The sequence below is a fragment of the Kogia breviceps genome, chromosome 12 (assembly GCF_026419965.1).
Source record: "Kogia breviceps isolate mKogBre1 chromosome 12, mKogBre1 haplotype 1, whole genome shotgun sequence".
Lineage (NCBI taxonomy): Eukaryota > Metazoa > Chordata > Mammalia > Artiodactyla > Physeteridae > Kogia > Kogia breviceps.
In genome coordinates this window covers 65,191,075-65,217,116 of record NC_081321.1, presented here as the reverse complement: position 1 = coordinate 65,217,116, position 26,042 = coordinate 65,191,075, and the positions used below count along the sequence as shown (strand labels likewise).

Below are 26,042 nucleotides of genomic sequence, written 5' to 3'. Positions count from 1 at the left end.
CTGGTCTTATTTCTTATAAAATATACAAGGTCTTGTGGCCAAGAATTAATGGAAGAGGGGAGCAGGATTTGTTAGCCTTGGGATGTTCTCCTAGTGTAGGTGAGTCTAAGCAGGTGACTGCCATCCAAATAATGGGGGTGCATTCTTTAAACATACACAATATGAGCCATATAGGACTATATTTTCTAGGAACCAGGATATGGTGAGAAAAATAGTCAACCAAGAACTGTCTTTGACTTAAAAATAACCAACACTTAACCTGGTGCTGTCAACTCAGAGTTTCCACCTGACATTACTTCATTTGCTCACGTGACAACCTTTTGCTGTTATTAATACCCCAATTGTATAAACAAGCAGACAGGATCAGAAAGGTTAAAAGGCTTCAGATCCAGGTTTTCCAATGCTGGTTACTGTTCCTTTCCCACTGCATCCTGCTGTCTCTCAGGAGAGGGTCTGTTTACGGCTGAGTTGCAACTCCACTGGAGGCCAAGGAGGCAAGGACAAATGCTGGTTTTTTCAGATGGGTCTTTATTATTAGGATTTGCCCTGTAATAACTGTTAAATCTTGCCTAAGGCATGCCTTTTGGCAAGGTCAGGGCGCATATAAAGCCTTTCTATAAAGTTAAATTCCTATTGGGAGGCTTTTAAGGTTTTTATATTTTAATGGAGTTATTAAAATGAAAGTTCAGACTTGCATAATTCATAAGCATTCACTGCCTCTTTTAAAATCTCTGCCACAAAACTCTTCTTAAAAATTTTTCAGTGAAATTCTTATATAAAACACGAGCACGCCTTCCAGTTAAGATTAAAATAGGTATCTAATTATAGTAAACTGAAGTTTCCCTATAATATAGTACAGCTCTTTAGGCTGCTTTCATTTATAAAGTTTTTGCTGCATGTAAAGAAGGTACTATAAAACTCAAGAGTATTTTCTACACCTAGAATTGGCAACTTTCAGTATAAGTAGCTTTCACATGTTTAAGTAGTTTTGTAAAGTCTAGAACTTGAGAAATTGTCTTAAAAATATTGGTTTTGACTTTGTAAAAGTTTATATTTTTACTTTGACTATAGTGACTGTCACAGATATCTCCAGCTTGCTATCAAAATAATGCTGCTTGGGGCTTCCCTGGTGGCGCAGTGGTTGAGAGTCCGCCTGCCGATGCAGGGGACGCGGGTTCGTGCCCCGGTCCGGGAGGGTCCCACATGCCGCGGAGCGGCTGGGCCGGTGAGCCATGGCCGCTGAGCCTGCGCGTCCGGAGCCTGTGCTCCGCAACGGGAGAGGCCACGACAGTGAGGCCCACGTACCACAAAAAAACCCACAAAAAAACAAACAAAAACAACAACAAAACAAACAAAATAATGCTGCTGGACTGAGTGTGTTGAAGGATTCAAATGCCTGCAAATATAGCTGATGAAAATCTACACGCTGATGACCTGATTTGTGTGTGTGTGTGTGTGTTCTTTGCAATCAGTCAAGGTTGTCTTTTTAAGCAACACAGTTTTAGGTTTTGAACTTAGGGTAATTGCATCTTACTTTAAAATCCTTTCTTAGTTAGAGGCATATGATGAGACTGTATAAATGTAATATTTTACCTTTTAGCAACAGGAGCCAGTATAAGAAGCAGTGAGAAAAATTTAGAAACATTAAAAAAAAAATGAGAAATTTCCCCCATTGTGTTTCTTTCTCTTATTGATCTGTAGAAACTCTATGTATTATAAGAATATTAATGCCTTTGGTTTCTTCCAATCTGTTAATGGCACTTTAATATTAATTTGGGAGGAAGTGACATCTTTACTATAGTATAGTACTACCCAGGAGCACATTATTCTATTTAGGTCTTGCTTCAAGTCCTTTGAAGTTAAATAGTTTTCCTCACAGTTATATTTATAAGGGAATTACTAAATATATTATGGTGCATCCAAACAAAGATGTCATACAACTAGTAGAAGTAATGGCACATCTATACATACTGTCCTAGAAGGAACTCTATTATATATTGCTAGGTGAAAAAATATTAGCATAATATGTTTTATGATCTCATTTTTATAAAATGCATATATTATATGTGCATATAATTTATATATATCAAAAAAACCTTGATATGAAGTTTCAAATTGTTTCCTTGAGACACTGAACTATCTCTGAATGGAAAGGGATTAGAGGGAGTAGTTTGGGGGCTTAATTTTTTACCTTCCATTTGAAATCAGTGGTGGGGTTATAGGTTATTTTAATTTTATTGAGCTTCTTTATAATTTGAAGACTAAAAATGGAGGGAAATAGTGCTATGTGTGAAAGCATTTGTTTCCTTAATTAGGATACGAAAGTCCATAATACTATGAACAAATGGCAGCTGTCACAAATGTAGATAACTGTGACATCTCACAGTTCCATATGGACGCGTATGAGCTCTGCAAGTGTGCTATCACTAAATGCATTCACCTCTTTTTGGTTCACATGGGACAGTTAATCACACTGTCATATTGTTGGCTGAAAGCAGTAGTTTGAAGTCTAGAAGTTAAGTCAGTCACCATGTTGCTTTAGTTTTGAGCAAAAGCAGTTTGAGCTTTCCCAAGGAGATCAAATAATGTGCTTATCTCCTGTTTTCAAGTTACAAAGTTAATTTCCTAAGTAAACACTTAAATTTTTTTTTTTTTTTGGAGAAGAAAAAAGTTATAGAAAACCTCCTAGTTTTCCTGGGAGCACTGAGAATGATATGTATTAAAAGTTAGGCCATTAGGAATTGAAAAAGGCAACCAGCTGCTATGGTCTCTTGACTTTTATAAGGAGTTAGTCTATAAAGCAGTGAACAAGTAAGATGCTGAGTCATTGCCTTATTTGTTCATGCCGGGCTAAAGATGTGACTAGGGGACCGTTTTTGTCTTTACTTCTTCACTGGAAAATGTCTTCATGACCCTCATTGAGGAATAACTGTAGTAACGTGTGCATTTCTGGGTTACTCTTTTCCTTTATTTCCTGGAGATACTGTTTCACTTTTTTTTTTTTTTTAAACTACTAAGGGAGTTGGGGGAATAAAGGAAAAAAGAAATCTGAAAATGACAGCTGAAATCAATTTCAATAACTACATGTTATGTTTCTGATCTTATTTCTTAGTTGCTGTTTCTAGTATACTAGTACTACTCTATGATGCCAAAAGGATTTCATTAAATGGAAGAAATTAAGTCAGATCAGTTGGAAGGTGAAAGCAAAATAACCAGTTAGATTGGCAGAATCTTAAAATCTGTAACTGGTTGTTTAGGCAGGGAAGCTGAAGTATGTTCCCCTCACATAAGTTCCAGGGCCTCTGAGAAGGCAAACATGTAGACACTATCTCTGCTCTCAGGGTAGCTCTTGGTACAAGCAAGTGGCAAGGCTATAAAAAGGAAGGAAAAAGAGTGATTAAATTTATAACAAATCAGGAATAAGGGATTAAGGGACCAAATACAAACAGTATATCCTTTTGAAAGTGGAGGTGACTATAATAAAGTGTGTAAATTTTTTTAAAAAAGATTGTTTTTGATGTTTCTATTTCTGAGTATTGTTGTGGTGTTTCAGACTCAACAGTATTTCCCCTTTTGTTACCTAACCGTTCCAGGCTGAATGGGAAACTGACAGTCTCATAAAAGGAAGTGAAAAATGGCAAAGATATTTGCAATATTTTTTATTTATTTTTATTTTTATTTTTTATTTTTTTGCGATACTTGGGCCTCTCACTGTTGTGGCCTCTCCCGTTGCGGAACACAGGCTCCGGAGGCGCAGGCTCAGTGGCCATGGCTCGCGGGCCCAGCCGCTCTGCGGCATGTGGGATCTTCCCGGACCGGGGTACGAACCTGTGTGCCCTGCATCGGCAGGCGGGCTCTCAATCACTGCGCCACCAGGGAAGCCCTGCAGTATTTTTTTAACTTCTGAAAGTTTAAGTATAGTTAATTTATAATGTTGACACAAATGTGATATATTTTTAATAGTTTTATTTTAAAACATTATCAAATACATATAATATAGATAATAAAATCTCTTAAAGCTCACCAAATACAGTTTTAAAAACAGAAGTATTTTGGGGCTTTAATCCTGCCAGTGCAATTACCTATTAAATCTGTCCTTCCCTATTCCTTTCTTACATACTGAATGGAGAGCAGAGGATAGAATGGAAACTCAAGGATGCAAATATTGCCATTCTGGGTTGAATAGCTAGTGAGCTTTGCAGCTGTGGGGTCTGTTTCTGATGGTTACTCATGGAAAGGCACATAGGGTCCTACAAGACAACATACAATAAAGGTTTAGAGATGTCCCCTTTCAAGCCTATAACTCAAAACAGACCCATGCATTGTTCTTAACCCACTCCATCTCCTAGAACAAGCTTTACTACTGAACTGTAAAGTAGCAGAGAAAATTTGATGAAGAATTTGAGCAGAAAGGTGCCTTTGAGTTGATTCTCAGTGGCCCTCCCTTTTACCTATTCTCTTTCAAGCATCAAAGTCACTTCCTAATTTTAGCGTTGTGGTATGTGATAAACAGGTAGGTCTTACTCTGGCTCTACCTTTCATGATTTTCAGACTTAAATCATATCTCTGCTCAGCTTTCCTTTTCCAGACTACAAAGTCGCAATCTTCTTAGCCTGTTCTCACACACAGCCTCTTCATCCCTGTTCTAGCCGCCTCTCTGGCAGCTGATCCTTTAACCCCACTCTCTTTCCTAAGGTCGTACTGTAACCACAGGCACTCCACACGTGAATGAGCTTTAGTCTGGGACAAAGGCAGGGCATCTTTTCCCTCTTGTATTTATAAAATCTTCTGCGACAACACCAAGCCTCTTTGGTTGTAGTGGCACACTTGATAAATGTCTTCAATGGATGGCTCTACATGACTTTTCTTGGCTTATAATAGACCCTATTATTTCATACTCTAACTTTTTTTTTTTTCCTTTCAATATATTACTTCTAAGCTTGACTACACTGAAGCTCATCTATCACACTTTGGATTACTCAGCCTAGCAAGATTTGTTCTTTTTCTTTTGGATTTATTCACTGAGCTTGGAATTTCAGTGGCTGGAAACATGAATGTTACCTTCAGAACTGGAGTTTCAAGGTGACTAGTAAAAATTCAGATTTCTTTGGAACTATTTCCACTTCTCCATATGTGGATCTCATTAACATTGTCCAGCTGAGCTCTATTTTCCTGGTAGTTGTCTGTTGCAATTCAAGTTTCTTCAGTCCTATTATTTAAATATGTAAATCGGCCCACAGAGTCCCATAGCACTTTATAGGAGCGGTAAGCTTTTGTACTATTAAATCATAACTCCCCCCCATCCCAATCATATCATATACACTGTCGTCCAGAATCAGCCCTTGATATTGAGTAGTAGGTAAAATTTTTTAGTCTTCCTCTACCACCTAATAGGCACTCAAATCCTTTAGACTTGGGCTTTCTTCCATATTGTTCTATAGCAACATCCCTACGTCTCTACCACTGATACAGCTGAAACTGCACTGTTTTGTGTTTTGTCCTCTTTTGTGCATAAAGAATCGGTCACTAAAATAACATACCAGTCTGTACATTGAAACTGATATGGTCCTTTCAGCCTGGAAATCTATTAGTATTTGATGTCTGATCTTATGAACTCATTGATCCTGTCTTTGCCATCTAAGTAACCAAAACCTAATTGAACAATCAACCAGTGAATTTATATTAGTGGCTTCCATGACCTAATTTTAGTTTGGGCATGAAGGAATTTTGGAATCAGGTAGAATTTTTGGCCATCTCTCAAACTATAACAGGTAGTTAGCCATCTGTCATCCAGGTTGAACCTGGTGAGGAAGGATAATGCCTGAGGAGTCAAGTTTTATTTATGGAGTCGGAAGACTGCTTGGCTTGACATCCTGAATCTGCCAAATACTGATTCTGTGACCTTGGGAAAGTTACCTCTCTGTGCTTTACTTCTACCAATAAAATAGCATTAAAAATAGTATCTACCTCATAGAGTTGTAAGTGTGGGTTAAATCACTTAGCATATGTAAAGTGTTTAGGAGGATGTCTGGCTTACGTTGTGCTACGTGAGTGTCTGCTGTTATTTTTACTTGTTTAGCCAAGGACTGGAATAGTGCCTGGCACTGAGTGGGTATTCAAATGTTTGTTGTATGATTTGATATGTACCTGCCGGCTAAAGGACTTATTTAGGAGTTTTTGTGCTGTTCTGAACTAATGTGTTTCAGCCAATCATTCATTTTTTCTGATATCAAATCTAGCCCACATCCCACTTCTCCTCTTCTCATTTCATCCAAACAACTTAGTCCTTCAGGTGTAGCATCTCTCTATTTTGTGGTAATTGTGGCTGGATCTCACATTGTAGGATGATCCAGTTTAAAGATTTGTCATTTCTTTTTCAGATCAACTTGTTCCATCTTAGGGATTCAGACTATTTTATCAATATTGTAATTAAGCCTTTTGAAGTGTCACAGAATTTTATAACATTCAAGCCTAAAATTAGGATGAAGCCTTCTGACATCATGGCCAACTTATTATGCATATTCCTATCTCGTTAGCTCAATAAGATGCCAGTTTATTTGCATGTTATTGCTTGACCCTGATATCATGGCCAGTTAATTTGCATATCCCTATCTAATTGGCTCAAATAAGTTTTTGTCACTTGATTTGTTGGCTCAGCTCCCAGACTAGTGTCTTTTAGTCCAAATCAATTGAATTTGGAGTGGTTTTCTTTGTCATGCTTTCAACACCAATGGAAGGACAGTTAAGAGTGGTGATCATGAATGTATAAAGGAACTGCCTATTGCTTTTGTTTTGGTTGGAAAAAACTGAAGAAGAAAAGACAGTAATTTAGATATGTGGGCAAGGTATTTTTCAGGGAAGAGGATACTGAGCTGATTAAAAAAAAAATAGGCCTTCTTAAGAAAATTCCAGTGGATGAAGCAAAGGATGTATTCTATATCACTGATAAAAATTATAACTTGGAGTTGGGCTGACCTGGACCTCAGCTAAAAAATTATGATGTAGAATTTAAGCCTCTAAAACACAGTTTTCTTTTTCTTTTTTTGAAAAAGGAATTGTGACATAAATTGACAAACATTGTAAGTTTAAGATGTTCAATGTGTTGATTTCAAACACATATAATGCAATATGATTTCCACCCTAGCTTCAGCTAACTCTATACATTCCCTATAGTTTCCTATTAAGATGCATAAGAATAACATGGGGGAATGTTTAAAATGCAATTTCCAGGTTCCCACCCGTAGATATTCAGTTATAGTTTGGTCTGAGGTGGTCCGTGAAATCTTAAATTTTAACATGTACCTTGGATGATTCTGACCTAGGTGGACTATCACATCTTGATGACCAGTGCTTGAAAGAACGATAGGCCTGTGCTCATTCATGGTTTCTATGTGGAATCTAGTGATTCCCCAAGGTTGGGTGAGTTGCCCTTTCCTAGATAACTTCCAAAGTTTATTTAAATTGGCTCTATTTTCCAAATTCTATTTCTAGGACAGTAGAAATGACAAGACAAACCCATGACAAATTTAAAAAAAAATTACATCTTGAAGAAAGGAAAGGAGTGTGTGCGTGTGGGGGGGGGCGGGGCCGGCAGGGCTGGGGAAGCATGGTAAATCATACTGGGTTAGGTGTCAGGGGCTTGTCCACACACTGGCAGTTTGCTGTAAAGCAATGGTGTCTTCTTTACCACCGTGTGCCTCCTTTCTTCCTCTCCCATCATCTCCCTCAAGTAGTTAGTGCCGTTGTGAAACCCATCGCCCTTTCCTTTGGAACTTAGATGCTTTGGGGGACCTCTCTACTCCTGCTCTTTGCTTTTCACAGTATAAATTCCATAGTCATGAGACAGGTCTGGGGACGGCCGGGAAGAAGACTGGAGGTGCGACTTGGTGTGGAAAGTGAAAGGGAGAAAAGTTGGTAAGAGAGAACAGTTTCTATTCATAATAGCCAAGACATGGAAAAACCTAAATGTCCACTGACAGATGAATGGATAAAGAAGGTGTGGTAAACATATAGGATGGAATACTATTCAGCCATACAAAAGAGTGAAATAATGCCGTTGGCGGCAACATGGATGGACCTAGAGATTGTCATACTGAGTGAACTAAGACAGAGAAAGACAAATACCATATGATATCACTTATATGTGGAATCTAAAATATGGTGCAAATGAACCTATCTATAAAACAGAAACAGACTCACAGACATAGAGAACAGACTTGTGGTTGCCAAGGGGGAGGGTGGGTGGGGGGAGAGACAGAGTGGGAATTTGGGGTTAGCAGACTATTATATAGAATGCATAAACAATAAGGTCCTACTGTATAGCACAGGGAACTATATTCAATGTCCTGAGATAAACCATAATGGAAAAGAATACAAAAAAGAATATATATATATATATGTGTGTACAATGGAATCACTTTCCTGTACAGCAGAAATTAACACAACATTGTAAATCAACTATACTTCAATAAATAAAGAAAGTAAATCAAAAAAGAGAGAACAGTTTCCACCACACTGTCTCCAACCAGCGCTCAGGATGTCTCTGACCTGATCCTACCTTGTAGTTACCTCTCCAGGTCCTTGACCCTCAGCAGACTGCTGGAATAGGGGCATATCATTTCAGTCCTTCCTATGTTTTCCCAGCATTCTCTTGCTGCCAATGATTGGCATACTTTTGATGTTCTCTTCACAATATAGGTGAACACAAACCATATCAAGGGGGCAGGGCTGCAGATTTTTACCTTGATTTACTTGCCATGGTTCCTAGCAGTACAAACATTTAGAAAAATTTCAAAAGAATTCTGTCCTAGCTTCAGGGGAAGAGGGAAATGGAACAGTCTTTGAGATGTTCTATGTTGGGGAATTGTAGGGCCTGGACTTCAGTCCCAGCTCTACGATCTACACATTAGGTGACTTGGAACGTCAGTAACGACAAAAGCAATGGCCAGTATTGAATGCCACGTATGTGATAGACGTGGAGTAAGATGATTTACGTACATTATCTAGTGTCTCTAAGCTTCAATTTTCTGAGACTATCACCTTCAGAAACTACCTTACAGGTCTATCTTGAGGACCACATGAGAAAACCAAGTTAGAAAAGGTTTTCTAAATTAGTAGAGTGTTTTATAACTATATGCTAATGACTTCTTCACACTTGAAAACAATTTTCAGATTAAAGTTGAAAATTAGAACTTCTCCCTAATACAGAAACTTAAAAGCTTACTATCACTTCCATTTTGCGGTTCAGAACTTTTGTCTTTCCTTCTTGGAACAGTTATGTACTCGTTGGAAAACTTTCAGAATTTGTTTAACTTGTGATATAAAGCCCAAACTGAACTTAGAGTCTTGACGTTCCTCTTTAAAGCTGTACTCAGAAGTCTCAAATTTCTGGGATGACCAAAAAAAACCCTGAGAAGAGTAACTGTAACATATCCAGGGACAAGAAATTAGGAGCAAGGTATCTAGTTATTTCTGACTTGTGAGTCTACACGGGTAGAAATTCAAATATAAAAATTATACAGCTAAAAAATGCAAGACATATATAGAACCTCACACCTTTAGGAATTCTCAACTTTTCTGATGCTTTCAATTTTTTAGACCTCTTTGCTATAGACTGAATGTTAATATCCCCTTAAAAATCATACGTTGAAAACAGGGTCCTCAATGCGATGGTATTTCGAGGTGGGACTTTTGGGAGGTGATTAGATCTTGAGTGTCGAGCCCTCATGAAAGAGATTAGTGACCTTATAAAAGAGACCCCAAAGAGCTCCTTTGCTCCTTCTACCACGTGAGGACACAGAGAAAACATCCATCTGTGAACCAGGAAGGAGGTTCTCATCAGACACAGAACCTCTTGGCACCTTAATCCTAGATGTCTCAGCCTCCAGAACTGTGAGATATTTCTGTTTATGAGACACCCATGTTATGGTATTCTGTTATAGCAGCCTGAATGGACTAAGGCACTCTTCATACTCTACCTCAATTTTTACGAAAACATTTATTTGAAGGGAGATTTACTCCAAAAGTGCAGATGTATATTAAGTTGTGGTTCCTAGGCAGAAGGCTTGAGTTTTTTCCAAGTACAGGGCACAAAAGCTGCTCATTTCCTACTGCACATACTTGCACCTGACGAATAGCCTTGCAGCCTGCAAGACTCAAGATTTCAATACAAATAGCTAGGTTCAGAAACCCTCGCTGGTGCTCAAATACTTCAGCGCTAGACAAGGAAGCATCAAAGTTCAAGTGTCTACTGTAGATATGTGAATGGTCCAATCATATTTGTCACTGTAAAGTGAGAGTTGGGATTTGCATGGCTTGTTATATTCGGTATATGATAGAGGAAAAATCTTGGAGGCATGCTTTTTGAATTAACACAGTAGAAAAGAAACTGACTGTTGAGGAGTAGTAAGAAATTATTTTTAAAAATGTTCTTATTTCTTCTTATATATATATATATATATATATATATATATATATATATATATATATTTGCGGTATGTGGGCCTCCCACTGCTGTGGCCTCTCCCGTTGTGGAGCACAGGCTCCGGACGCACAGGCTCAGCGGCCATGGCTCACGGGCCCAGCCACTCCGCGGCATGTGGGATCTTCCCGGACCAGGGCACAAACCCGTGTCCCCTGCATCGGCAGGCAGACTCTCAACCACTGCGCCACCAGGGAAGCCCTCTTCTTCAATATTTTTTGTTTAATTCCATATATTGTCTTATTTGATATTGGGACTTAGAATACAGGTGTCTACTGATATCTCTTTGTCTGAATTGACCAGCCAATCCCATCAAACTTTTTTCCCACTAAATCAAGGAATTGGTTAAACTATCCATTGGTTGCTTTCACATTTTGCATATTTAGCCCAAGGTTTGATAAGGTTACTAATAGAAATAATTACAATGATAGTTAGTAAGCACTTTAATGTGCTTTCATTTATTTCTCACAATAACCTTATAAATAAGATTCTCTAATTATTCCCACTTTATAGATAATGCAACTGAGGCTTAGAAAGCTAGATAACTTGTCCAATGTCAAATTGCTAACAGTGGGAGACTGGGATTTAAATACTGGCAAAAAAACCATTTTGGTTCCAGTTTACTAGCCATTTCCAGCAAATGTAGTTTGGCATTCAAATTACCTGGAAGGACCTCGTTATATAATTTTGGTCTCCTTGGACATAGGTCAACTTACTTCGAGACAGACCATCCAAGTGCTTAAACTTATTTTAATGGTAAGTAGGTTAAACAAATTTGAAATGCAAGACTTGTTTTTTCAGGCCATAGCTCCTTTGTAAATAATTGATTATTCATTCAGCAGCTCAGCTCAGTGCTACCAGTCAGTGTGGACATGGTGGGATATATAAGTATAGAGCACAGTCTAGTGAGAGAAGTGTGATGTTTGAAGGGTGTAAACAAACTACTGGCATTTAAAAAAGGAAAAAATTTGTTCTTTTAGGATGGATCAAAAAAGGCTTCATGGAATCTTTCCACGTAAAATGCTGTCTGTCCCAGCCACCCCCGTGGCTCACTTCTTCACCTCTTGCGGGTTGTTGCCAAAAGGTTACCTACTCACAGATCTGTCTCCAAACACCCCATTTAAAGCTTCTCCAAAACATTCCTTATTCTACTTCCCTGCTTTGCTTTCTTTATAGCACTTATCACCTCTTGGTGTACAACGTGCTTTTCTTATTTACTGGCTTCCTGTCTGTTTCCCCACATTACAGTGTAATCTGTATGAGGGCAGGGTCCTTTGGCTGTTTTGTCCACTGATGTAAACCTGGTTTCAGAACAATGCCCAACATAAAGTAGGGACACAATACATAGTTGTTCAATGGATGGAGGAAATAAGGCTTAAGCTGGGCCTGAAGAATGGATAGGGTTTAGCTAGACCTTGGTGGATGGAAGAGATTCTAGGTAAAGGAAACAACGTAAGCAAACAGTGGAGGCAGCAAATCCCATCGCTTGTTCCGGGGACCAGTGTGCTGGTCAACTTGGTTCAAATATAGAAATATGGTGGGGCATAGTCTGGAAGTATCTATATTATGTAGACCTGAGTGATTATGACTTAATTTTACAGGCAGCAGGAAGCCCAGATGATTAGGACTCTTTAAGGATATTTCAGGGCTAAATATCCTTAATTTAATATTTAACTGTTCAACCAAATCATTCCAGGTAATTCAAATTTAGGGGTGGAACTGGGTTAGGTGGGTCGTGAAGCTACTATAGTTGTAAACCCTGGCAAAACAGCTCACTTTGGTTCCAGTTAACTAGCTATTTTCAGCAAATGTAGTTTGGCATTTGAAAAAAGAATGTATTTTTTTCTTTTTTATAGAGTTACGAAAGACTGAATTAGATATGACCTCTGGCCTTACCCCTTCCGTGTCACAGTGTTGAGTTAGCACAATAGGTAGTAGGAGTCATGCCAGGAGCCCTTCCTTCACTGGGGTAGCTAGCAATTACCCAACTACACATGGTTATGACTGCAAGCCACATAAATAATGTCCTGCTAGACCCAACTTCCCACAGCTAAACCTCAAAAATGCTTGTAGCATCTCTGATGCTGCTGAACAACAGGAGAGATGGATGATGGGAGAGGCGTGAGAGTGTCAAGAGGCACAAACTGATTAACAAATTGTGGGTGAAATATCTATCTGTGACCATGGGGAGTCTGTTCTGGGACTTTGGGAGAAGACAGAACAAATAGGGGACCCTGAAGTTACTGGCTTCATGGTAGAGTTGCCTCTGATGAAGTGTGTAAGGTGAATGGGGGAGGAAGGCCAGGAGAGCACTAGATAGAGGTGATGTGGAGGTGGTTGGCATAGGAGTTTGGAAAGGAGTGTGGGAGAGGATACAGAGAACTATTTGATGATAGTTGGCTATCGAACCAAAGGAAGCAGAAAGGTCAAAGGCATCTGAAGTCAGACTTCAAGATACTAAGTAGAATTCTGGGGGTAAACTGTTCTCATGCCTAAAAATTTCTCTGCACATTAAATACTCTCTTGTTTTAGGTTTAAATACATTGCATTTATTATCATTACTGATGTTCAAATTATCACATCTTTGGCCAGTGGAAGCCTCTTCAAGGTGACTCTTAAGCCTGTTGACATGACCCCCTTAGTCTTTGATAGTTTCCTTGCTTTCTGGTATGAGGAGATGTTCTAGGCTTGTCTTGTATACCTTCCTTGGCCACACCTGGAATCTACCATTTCTCCAATAAGCTCCAGGTTCTTCTAGTGAGAAATTGTATTTTCACGCCATTTCTGGTTCTGGGATGGTCATGGCTACTAGGTCAGTCTTTGTTTCTAGGCCTTCTACTGGACAGAGCCAGGAAAAGGTGGATGTGTATAGACATATGTGTATGCATATATTTTGCATCTTAGGCACAATAAATACTCTACATTTTAAAAAGAAACTGCTCATTACTTTAAACTTGCTCTGTTAATGCCATCAGGCAATGAAAACAGCAAGTTTTTAAATGGGGTCTTAGTGACATGAAAGAAGTAGTGCAGATTCCCCAGGCAGTGTATTTATAAAGAGAAGTAAATTTAGGCACCAGGAGAATTTGGTTGACAAATGAGTGGTTCAGTAAGTGGAACCTTAGCTTTAGCATATTTCAGCTGTTATACTTTATAATATAAAATCACCATGCTGCATGAGGGTGACCTTTTGAAGTTTGCAATATTTTTATTAGAGAAAGCACTGAATAACCAGTAATGTTGGTTCTAATTCCAAAGCCATGAACAATGACAACTGTAGTCTATTTTTGACCCTGTGCCATATCAAGAAAATTCCTCACACTTTAATGAGTTACTAGAAGATCAAGAATATAACTGATTTAATCACACAGAGAAGAAAATAAAAACAATTATGTTCAGCTGTGGAAATGACAAGTCCTTGAGTTGACTTTGCTTTTGAGCAAGTATAATGGACTTGAGGACACGGGGAGGGGGAAGGGTAAGCTGGGACGAAGTGAGAGAGTGGCATGGACATATACACACTACCAAATGTAAAATGGATAGCTAGTGGGAAGCAGCCGCATAGCACAGGGAGATCAGCTCGGTGCTCTGTGACCACCTAGAGGGGTGGGATAGGGAGGGTGGGAGGGAGACGCGAGACGCAAGAGGGAGGAGATGTGGGGACATACGTATATGTATAGCTGATTCACTTTGTTATACAGCAGAAACTAACACACCATTGTAAAGCAATTATACTCCAATAAAGGTATTAAAAAAAAAGAATATACTTTACTCACTTTTTTAAAAACTAAAATTGGGTTTTACAGAACTTTAAATACCCACATTTCCCCATCCCCAACACAAGCTGTAGAGAATAAATGCATTACCATGAGGATTCACCCTCAGATTTTATTGTTCATATATATTTGAAATGCATGTTCACACAAAACAGTATTGCTAAAAACTATCTTAAGCTATATACTTAATATGTGTCTTTTAGTATATAAATTAAGTATTAACCTAATAAGTCTCAGATCAAACAGTATTTTTCATATCATAAATGAATTTTGACCAAAAAACAAAACCAAAAAAGGGACAAAATTATAATTGGTCATAGGTGTTGCCTTTCAAAAGAGAAGCAGTTTTTCAGCTTTCAGAGCTATAGGATTGACAATTGATACCTGGGCTGTGAAGCAGGAAAATAGGTTTCACCTTCTCTGCTAATTCTAATAAATTGAGAGTGGCTTCCTGGGTCTCTATGTTAGGATGAATTCTGAAACTGCTTCCAGGCTCCATTGGAAAGAGAATTGTGACCAATTAAGGAGTGGGGCATTGCGGCACGTGTGCTGTGCATTCAGTATCCACGATGAAACAGCATCAAAAAACACAGTAAACATCAGACTCACCAGACAAGCCACCTACATCCATCTTCTTCAGGTTCTTTGCCTCAAGAATGACAACAGTCAGTTTGCCAGCAGTAGGTACGTAGCGAAGGGAGAAGCAGATATCACCCAATTTCTCTTGCTATGAAAACCAATAAGAAAGTATAAGTAATTTTTCAAATAAAGGTGAATGTGGTTTGTACCTAAACACTGTAAACTCCTCAGGGAGGGGTATTATGACAATTAGAATTTGAAAACTCTTAACGTTCACTGGCATTTACCCAGTGGTCTTTCATTCACTAAGGTATCATCAGAGTGACTAACTCATTTCAGTTTTTAAGTAGCTCATCTATACTTTAACGTTCATCAAAATATATCCATAATTCAATGGTTCAGGAGATGGAACCAAGGTGACTTTTTTAGAGACTGCTTTCTGAAAAGTACTGCAAAACTCTTGGCAAAAATTCATAACTTGATTAAATAGCTTTGAAAAGAGCCTAACACTTTTTTGGTAGAATCAACCTACCTACTTTTTTGTCTTTTGATGTTTCAAATAGGATTATATGTAATACTTAGATCTTTGGGGGAAAAAGACTTGCTTTCGTGTTCCATTTAAATTCTATTTATTGATGAGAAATTGTAAATTCCTAATAGCAGAAAGGCAAAAAGGCAAAAACGTACATAAGTTTTTGCACTTTCAGTTTTACTCATTTCAAGTGAGGTCTAACTTTCTTTTTCCTTAACCTAAAATTTATAAAAATCTAAGCGGTGGGTCAAAAAAGTGAAATACACAGTAACACAAGGTTTCTCACATACCCTCACGTTATTTCATTGGTATCATATTTTAGTTTCAAGAACATTCACCAATCCTATATTTGACCATTTCTGAATAACTGAAGAGTTTAAAATGATGATGCTATATAGAACTTTTACCTTTTTCAGAAAAGACGCCTATGGGTTCTCCCACCTTAAGTGTTTTACTCTTCAGGATAACTAAGAACTTTGGTAATTGAACATGAGGAAGATTTTTGCATTCATATTAAAGCATGAGAGAGGTGGCAAGGGTGTGCAGTTTGTTGTATTCTCAGATGCTGGAGGTGCTAGACTGCTCACTGACATATGGGATTAAGTATATGTATGGCAAATCAGGGTTTATTTCTTTGTATCGTTTCCCTGCCCACCGCCCCTCCAACAGTAATTCCAAAGAAGGTAATGGTTGTGCCAGACTTTTGCAGATAGATTTCTAACATAGGAATGAGGTACAGAAGGCCATATCCTCAGGTCTTCTCCTGTTGTACTCCTAATATGGCTGGTTTTGGCCTTCTCTGTATCTTGACATATGTTAAATTGGCTACATGGCCTAGATGTAATCCAACAAATTAAGAAAATGCAATTCCTTTTTTTGGGGGTACTCATTAAATCCATCTTTCAAAAAGGAAAGGGTATCTACCTGTTCTATAATTTATCGATAGGGGAGAAGCAATATATTCAACGTGTGTGTGTGTGTGTGTGTGCACGAGAGAGAGAGAGAGAGAGAGAGAGAGAGAGAGAGAGAGAGAGAGAGAGAGAGAGGGAGGGAGGGAGGGAGGGAGGGAGGGAGGGAGGGAGGGAGGGAGGAAGAGAGAAATGGTACTTTCTGCTTATGTAATGCTTTTGAAAATATCACCACATGTGTTGTATAGCCATGGTTCTTTCATTCCTTGAGTTCCCATAGCACCTTACCCACATATCTCTTACGTTACTAAGGACTTTTTTTGGTCTTACTGTGCATGTCTTAATTTCCCCACATGACTAAAAACTCCTTGAAGACAAGGTCCTTCCCTGAATTCTCACTTTCCACATATTTTCAAAAGCAAATACCTGGAAATTGGAGCTAATTCCCCCATTTTAAATTATCTAGGTCATACCTCTCTTCCACTAGTGTAGATAATAGTTACTTCTAATGTAACTACTCACCCCTAGGAATTAATGTACACATCAGGAGAATCTAGTGGACTAGATTACATTTCATAGTCTCTAAAAATACAGAACGGGCCCCGATAGCACAGAAATTAATACAAAGGATGGACAAATTCATCTGAACCTTAGGAGACAAGAGAAAGGTAAATGAACAAAACTGCTGTTCAGAAATGCTCATCAGGAGGGTTCTTTTTGCAGGAGTCTATTTGCCACAGTAGCCTTCCTGGGGAACTGCTGGAGAACCAGGTCACTCTAAGCATCCTAATCAGGTGTTCTCTCTTAAATGACACCGCTCTTCGTGGCCCATAATCTAATTCCGCAATTTATAGGCATCTCAGGTGTTCTAAACAAAGAGTTGTCATAACCTCTAGTATACTTTTATTCTTCAATCTTAGGATATAGAGGGAATCTTTAAGATTTTACATATTTAGTTTCAGAAGAAAGCAGTTGTAGTTTGAAAAACCATACCTCAAGTAGAAGAAATATGTCAAGTTACCTGTAATTTTAAAGCTATGGGATGGGGGAAGAATGAGTGACTGAATTTCAAAGTGGATATTTTGGGAGAAAGGGAAATACAGAAAAGTACTTATTATAGCACCTTTTACAGATCTCCATTTAATTCATTAACTTAAGAACTTGAACATGTAAGATTTCATTTGCTCATAAAATCATCATAATTGGTATGCCAAATTAAGCATGTATTTTTATGTTAATCAACTGAAGTCGCCTTTCAGTGCTTTAAAATTTTTAAACTCGGTTTCCACCAGGTTACCTGATGTGTCAGCATGGAGCGAATGCTCAAAGGCTTTTGACTTGATCCTGAGTTTTCTTTAACCTCAGACTGTCATCTGGAATGGTAGAAACTAATATTCCTAACTGACCGCCCACTGGGATGTTCTCCTTTCACTTTTAGATCGTCTTACTAAATGGATGTTCATGAGCAAACCCTCCCCTCAACTGTTTGCCTTTTCAATACCCTTACCTGTCAGGGTCACTAACTAATCTGTTTCCAGTGGCCACCTTACCTTCTGTTTTCCTCTAGTCATTCAGCCTACAAGTCTTGACATTTCTTTTTTTGGGTAATGTATCCTCAACTGTATTTTTTCTTTCACTTTTTTCTACCACCATCCTCAGCATGACCTCTACCCTCACCACCTCCACTTCCAAAATGACATGCATCTGTACCATTTGCTGCCATCACTACCATCACCCTACACCATGGCCTCCACCACTACCTCGATCTCCTCCACCTCCATTTCCACTCTGTGAGACTATGCCCTAAATACTTCTGTCATCTCTTTTGAAATAGGCTGAGCAAAGATTTCTTTAAGTCATAGTCTCACCAAAGTCCAATGTAGACCGCATACTAATGCCAAGCTAATCTTTCAAAGGTCCAAACCCATCTTCCTGGCTTTCAAGAAGCTCTATACTTTGCCCTAACTATCCAAGTCTTTTTCTTCAACTTCACTACCTACTCAATCTTCAGAATATATTTTGAATTTGACCGTATCTCCCTATTTATAGGGCCACCATTCTAGTCCAAGAAGGGTGACCAACCGCCCTCATTTGCTCAAGACTCTACTGGTTTAAGCCTCACAAGTCCTGTATACTGGGAAACTTCGGTCCCAGGCAAACCATGACTGTTGGTAACCTTAAGTCTAAATCATCACATAATTTCTGAACTAGACTTCTCTAATAGCCTCCTGATAGCCACTCTGTTTCAACTCTTGCTCCTTTCTAGATTCTTCCTCACATAAAAGGCAGACTGATCCTTTTAAAGTGGAAATCTGGTCATGAGACAATCCTACTCAAAGCCCTTCAATGTATTCCCATTTCACTTAGAATAATCTGTATTCCTTACACTTAAAGGCCTTATAGATGGGGGTCTGAGCGCTCCATCTCCTACCATTGTACTCCCGATCTTACTTCCTCTCCTCCAAACCTGTTAGGTACACTTTGACCTCAGACCCTTTGCCTGTGCTCTTTCTTCTGCCTGCAATATTCTTCCCCCAGATACTATCATGGATTGTTCTCTTAGTTTGCTCAGCTTTCTGCTTTACATGTCACCTCTTTAGAGACCTTTTATATGGCCATGCTATCTGAAGAGGTTCCATCCACTCCTAAACACTCACACTACCAACCCCCATGCTCTGCTTTTTTTTTTTTTTTCATCCTAGTACATATTGCTTGAAGTTCTATTTTGTTGAGGTTTTCCCCACCAGAGTATGAGATCCACAAGAAATGGCTGGCACAGAGCAGAGCCATATATGCCTATTGATGGAATAAATGCAGATTCCCTACTATCAATTATAGTCAATGTCCTCAGTATCCACAGGTTGGGTTCTCTATGGAAGCAAACTGATTTGCAAGTGGGAGACTGGGATGTGTGCTTTGAATCAACACCTGTGGGAGAATGCAGAAAGTGGGATGGCTCAGGTGGAGAAGTTGGGCTATGATGCAGTCACACCAAAGGTCTCAGTCGATCCTATGGGAAGTTTTGGAGCTAAAATAGCTCTTCAGAGATGTTCTAAATTCGGAAGAGAGGAGTTTTATGCTCCTGAATCCACCAGTCGTTGGATGTGGCCTTTCCCCACATCTTGGACCAGCGTCTCCTCAGCTGTGAGGGAGATTCTAAGAAGGAGGAACTCAGTTGTTACGAGTGTCAGCCATCAGCACTCTTGGCCAGTGGAATAAATGCCTTCATCATGAAGATGGTGCAAGACTGTGTGTGTGTGTGGAGGGGTCACCACAGCAATGACTACGTCTCTATGAGCTATCTTCCTTCCCATCACCAGAGTTTTGCTTAGTCAGGAAATTCATCTACAATGTCTGCAGTCCCTTATTATGCCTAATTAAATTACCCCTAACCATTAAGCCCTAGTCCAAGTTCCATATCTTTAAGTATCTCCATAGTGCACAAGGATTTCTACTAGTAATTAATTGCTTTTTAGCCAGTAGTATGGTGCCTAGAGATATTTTCCCCTTTTCATATTTGTGAGTTCCCTTCACCCTAATCTCCAGAAGAAGAGGGATTGTACTTGATACTACCTAATAAGGCACATGATAGGGGCTTAGAAATACCTGTTGGTTAATTGCATTGAAAAGAGAGCCTCACCAGTCTTGTTTTGTAAACAGCATGGACACTAGTACTCGATATATCAACAGTGTTTCTAGTTAATCAACAAGTCAACTAATGAATATATTCAGAGGTCTTTCTTTGTTCCTAGTGCTGTAGACATGGCTCTGTTAGTCCTTTCATGAAACTGGAAACGAAAACATTTCTGGAAGTGCAGTTTTTATAAGATAATTTCAAGACCCTATGGGGTTGCAGCCGACAGATGAGTGCTTTTGCTGGTATGATTAGCTCATGAAGGGGCCTTATTACTATTAGAAATCTCAGGTTTATGTATAATTTATTTTAGTCAATTGCCTTGATCACTAGGTGGAAACTTCCAGTTAGTGTTAGAAAGTTCCAATTGTGAGAGTCAGGGAAATTAACCTGCTCCTTTAGAATATGGAGCTGACAATCAGAAAGCACCTTTGTTCTGAGCAGCTTGATAATTCTGATATTTTTTAAAAAGCATCCACTGAATAGAGTAGACATGAATTAATGATTTAATATAGACAACTACAGTAATACCTTTCCTTTCTTTTTTTTTTTTTTTTTTTTTTTTTTTTTGCGTGTACGCGGGCCTCTCACTGTTGTGGCCTCTCCCGTTGTGGAGCACAGGCTCCAGACGCGCAGGCTCAGCGGCCATGGCTCACGGGCCCAGCCGCTCTGCGGCACGTGGGATCCTCCCAGACCGGGGCACGAAACCGTGTCCTCTGCATCGGCAGGCGGACGCTCAACCATTGCGCCACCAGGGAAGCCCAACCTTTCCTTTTTGAAAAGTATTATAGATACTAGAACAGAGGTCATCTCCATTGGGTAAATAAAAAGCTGGATTAAAGTGAATATATGCTGGCTTTTATAGCACCATCCATCATTTTATGTGTAAAGAGAGGTGTTTACTTTAACGATCTTTGCAAATGGGGCTAAGTTCACACACTTGTTGGAAATGCTGTACTTTTGAATGAGTTTTAAAAACGTACCTGAATTAATGCTGTGACATTTTAAAAGCACATATTCTATTTATGTTAATCTTAAGATTTTTCTATGTGTTAAACTGAAGATATTCTCTCTGAATAGAAGGTTTTTTTCTGAGGTTGGGCATCTAGTTAGAGGTGACAAACAAATGGCAGTCCAATCTCTCAAAATGAAAATCTAGACTATTTCCATATTCTCCATTTGTAAAAATACAAAAATATTATTCATTTATAGGAAAGGTCAATGTCAGGTTTTTAATTTTAATAACAGATAGGGTGGCTTTAAATATATCCTTTGTGTGGCAGTATCTTTCAAATTCATTTTATTCCCATAACTACTCTCCTACCCCTGAAGTATCTGCCAAATCGGTATTTACATCTAATGGTCCAGATGGTCACAGTGTGAAATGTTGCTGTGGATGTACCCAGGCTAAAAAGACTGAATCTGGCCTAGTGTGCAAATGGACAGTAAGTGGTTCAGGTGAATGAGACTGTTATTTCTTTTAATACTTATTTTGTGAGGTTACTATGTAATTGATTAACTTCATATTCATTCAACTATTCATTTCTTACTAAGCAATGATTAAGTTCCATCATAAACTCTTCCAGGGTCTAGTCTAGGCTCCATAGATACCTAGAGGAATAAGATGACTTTAAACAAGTTCAAAACGTAGTAGAAAGACAAATTTGAACAGAATAACAATATGTGTTGACTGCACTAAACAGGTGGCACAAATACTCTGGGGGCAAAGAGGAGAAGGTTGAAAACTTGCCAGGGTCTAGTGATAGAATTAAGGACGCAAGACTTTATTTGGCGATTTATACCCCCAATAATCAAAGATAAATTCTTCCAGCCGCCCCAAATAAACATCCTTTGTAAAATAAATGTTCTTGCCATGCAAATGTAGCTTTAGGACAAAGTCTTCCAGCTTTCCCCTTTCAGCTAGAGCTAGTGTGTATGGGGGGGTTGGTGACATGTAAGTGTGCTTGAAGAGCCAATACCTGAACTGAGATGGGAAGATTCCACAGGAAGAGCCAATGTGAACCCCTTGAAGGGCAGGGCAAGAATGTTCCAGGCACAGGGATGCACGTGCAAAGTCTCTAAGCGCTTAAACAAGTTACTCTTCTATAAGTATAAAATGTATGGAATTTAATTAAGGACAGATTTCTATTTATGATTTATATCTTCAAAATTTTTTCACTATATCTTTAACTTCTACTTTGATGAAGAGATACACTTGCTGTCCTATTAGAAATAAGAATTAACAACAGAAAAGTGGATATTCTGAAGTACTCTAAAAATGATGAAAATAGAAAATCAAAATGCCTATTAAAAATAACAGTACAGGGCAGTACAGAGTGATGGAGAGAGCACTGGACTGAGACACGGGCATTAATTATCTGTTCATCAAACATTTATTGGGCATCTCCTATGGGCCACCACTGTCCTAGATAGTAGGACACAATAAAGCATACAAAACCAAGGGACAAAATAAACATGGTAAAATACAAGGCAAAGTAAAGTAGTTAGAAGAGTACTTGGCACATAAAACGTTCTATGTGAGCACTTGCTATTATAACAAAAATCCTATTTCAACCACCTTCTTCCCCATACATAGTGCCATATACAGGGAGGAGGGTGGTTGAAATAGGCACTATCTAGAGACGCCAAACTTCTTGAATGAATTGTCTACAATCACTGTCCCTATTTGTTCATGTTCTACTGATTTCTCCATTACTTTATTGAATTGAAATGGTTTCTGCCAAGTTTTCAAATGACATCCATCTTGGTAAGTCATAAATATTTTTCACGTTTCATTAACCTGAACTCTCAGCAGGATTTGTTGACTGCTCTCTCTTCCCTGGATTCTGCAGTTCTGGAGGCTTTCTTGATTTATATGCCTCTCTGGACACTGATTCTAGTCCAAGCCCATTTCTTTTCTTCTTAACCTGATATTATGCCAGTCTGTGGCTTTAGTTACAATCCAGAAGTGATTCCCAAGATGGTTTCTTCAGTTCAGATCTTTTATCTGGACTCCAGACTTATATATCCACTGCTTACTTGTCATTTCCACATTAGTATGTTAAATAAAGATCTTAGACTCAAGTGCCAAAAACTGAATTTCATTGCATTTCTCACAAGCCTGGTTCACACTATTTCAGTATTGGTAACAGCCTCCAAACAGTTGCTAAAGCCAGAAAACTGGGCATTATCATTGACCATTGACTTCTTTAGAGATCTGATTTTACCTATTAGAAATCTCTCAAGTGGGTTCACTTGTTTCCATCCTTTTCCAATAAATCTCTAATATTTCAATATTAGAGTATTTACCCCCTAATCCAATAATCTGTCATCTGGGATATTCTAATAGTCTCTAAATTGTTCTCCTTCAATTTACTCCTGGAATATAGTGGGCAGAGTCAGCCTCTTAAATAACAAATCTACTTAAAATCCTCAAGTAGGCCTTCTGTCTCTCTCGGGATAAAGACCCAGAACTTTACCACCAGTTAAAATATTCTTCAAGGTCTTGTTCCTGCTTACTCCTCAGCCTCTTCATATCAGGCTTCTTCATATCATGAAGTAAGTCCTGTTAACTGTACTCTTAGCACCACCATATGGACAGTTCCTTTTGCTTGACACATTCTGTCCTTTTGTTATTCTCCCTTTTTATGTAACTTTTACTCATCTTTCAGACCTTACCTCAACATTTATTTAGAGAAGCCTTACCTGACTCCCAGACTAAATAAAGCCTTTCTTAAATATTCTTTAGTAGTTCCTTATACTCTTGAGGTTTTGACTATAGTTATCATCTACTATAATCATGCCCAGTAATTGTAATGATATACAGCAATCGGATATTGATTTGTGTGATTATTGGATTGTATCTCACTTACATGAACTTGATCATCTTTATATACAGTACCTTTTAATCTATATGCATAGTCCTGGCATATAAGACATGATTAGCACATATTCATTGAGACAAAGAATGCATACATATTTGAGTGCTCAACTCTGGCAGAGACTACTAGTTGTTTGTCAAAATCCATTCTCTTCTTCCTGGACACATAGCTAGACTACATTTCTCAGCCCTCCTTGCAGTTGGATGAAGTCTTGTGATTGGATTCTAGCCAACGGACTGTGAACAGAAGTGAACTGTGCCATTCTAGACTCAATCCCCCATAAGTACTTTGTATGATCTTTCGCCTCTCCTATGACTGTGACAGTGACCTCTGTGACCTTCAAAGCCACATGCTGTAGATGGCAGAGGTTCAATTTGCCAGGATCCCCAAAAAGCACAGTAAAAAAACCCTACCTGCCAATGTGGAACCACTTTGTACTACTGAGTGAGCAAGAAATACATTTCTTTCATTGAGCCATTACATGTTTGGGTCAACTTCTTACTGTAGCCTAGGCTTACATAATTAATAGAAATAAATGAATGAATTCTAAACAGTGTTTTCAAAAGTATGATTAGTGATCCATTTCACTTTCTGTGGTTAGTAGAAAATGAGCAATGCTTGTACTTCATTAATTCAGTTTGCCAAATGCTTATTTTGTGTTTTCAATATGTCAGTCATGGTGCAAGGTACTAGGAAGAATGGATGATGAAAACTTGTTCTTGACATTAAGAAACTTATTCTGTGTTGAGGGGGACAAGCATAAAAACAAAAGTTCAACATAAAATGGTTAGTGCCATTTTAGAAATATATATTTGGAAGGACCAGTATAGAGAAGGTAGAGGAATTTGTTGTGGTTAATTTCAAATGAGAATTTCGAGTGGCGGATAGGGGAATGCGACCAGAATGTAGAATGGAAAGTGAGTCCTGGCAATGTCCTTGTCAAAATATTCTTCATTCTGTAGTGTGCTTTGGGGCCTGAAATTCCACCATTCATTCCCTTCCCCTAAAGCTTTAGATCTCTAGGAGTCCTTTAAAATAATAGGAAATGCTGTTTTGCCCCCTAGAGGATGACATGGCAATCCATCACGGTATTAAATTTTAGTTGACAGTTCTTTGGGTTATGGAAGATTTATCTTAGTGGAGACGGGCAAAAACTCCAAAGATGGTGAGTGTGTCTCCATAGCTAGGGATGCTGTCTTAGTTAGAGAGCCTAAGCAGGAATTCAGGTGAATGACCCAACTGTATGAGGACATGTGAAGCGAAGGGAAATATGGAGAACGTTTGTGGAAGGTATCTAAAGAGACCAAGTTGCCTTGTCCCTTTAACATTCTCTCTGTTAACTACATGTCCTTGATTTTCTAGGTCAGACCCAATTTTAAATATTCTATTTTCTTGTCTTCATGTGACTTTTGGGGCCTCTTCCAAATAGTTATTTGGATTATGGGAACCAGCGTTATCTTTTTTTAAACCGGAAGTGTGGATACTAAGTAATTTTGAAATATGAGCAACCTATTTCTACATAAAAATGCAAATTTGACCTAGGCAATTACAAAGGAAGCCATTGTAAATAAATAATATGCCAGAAGATGGGCCATTGGTGCTGGAGCAGTCATGAAAAACAATGCCAGGTAATTCTTGGAAGGCATAGTTTGGCACTTTCAACTCTGAGAAGTGTCATTTTTACTGGCAGAGATAAGCATTTGAATGATTTATACATAGTCTTTCTGGTAGAGCAGCATTAAATGTTTACTAATCATACTCAACAACTGCAAAGACTTAGTACCCTGACCTCTGTCACTCCATAGCTACGTTTACTGGTGCATCCTAACTAACATGAAAGGTACCATGGGGGAATAGGGCCTTGACAGAGAGAACTCAGAAGCCAAGGTTCTGTTTTATCCAAAGAACACTTTCCCTTTTTAGTTCTGTGGTGGTGACCAAGAAATCCAGAAGGAATGGTAATAGCACACAAGTAGGAGACACCATTGCCCCAGGAAGGTTTTCCTTCCTCTCAGGGAGGTCTGGGTGAAGGGGAAGGTAAATGCCCCATAGACTTGAGTTCTGCCACCAACCACCTCGGGGGTGCTGCAAGCAAGTTCTTCCTGCACCATTAAAATAGATGAATCGTACCGGCTCTCTTTCCGTGAGGGTTACATAAGACCCACCTGTGAGCCAAGAGGAGCTTACAATCATGGAGAAGAGAACCAAAAAGAAGGCAACAAAAAGAGCATACTATGTACTAGGCTAGTCAC

The 26,042-nt window shown here is 38.8% G+C and overlaps 1 protein-coding gene across 4 annotated transcripts in view; it reads right to left on the bottom strand.

Annotated features, from left to right (window-relative positions):
• The window catches only part of SYT1 (synaptotagmin 1), a 542,196-nt gene that overhangs the window by 74,084 nt on the left and 442,070 nt on the right, over positions 1–26,042 (bottom strand). For all 4 annotated transcript variants that reach the window (XM_067009790.1, XM_067009789.1, XM_059081652.2 and 1 more), the window contains one exon: positions 14,866–14,983. In XM_067009790.1, coding sequence (XP_066865891.1) covers positions 14,866–14,983 — 118 coding nt within the window. The remainder of the gene's footprint in view (positions 1–14,865; positions 14,984–26,042) is intronic.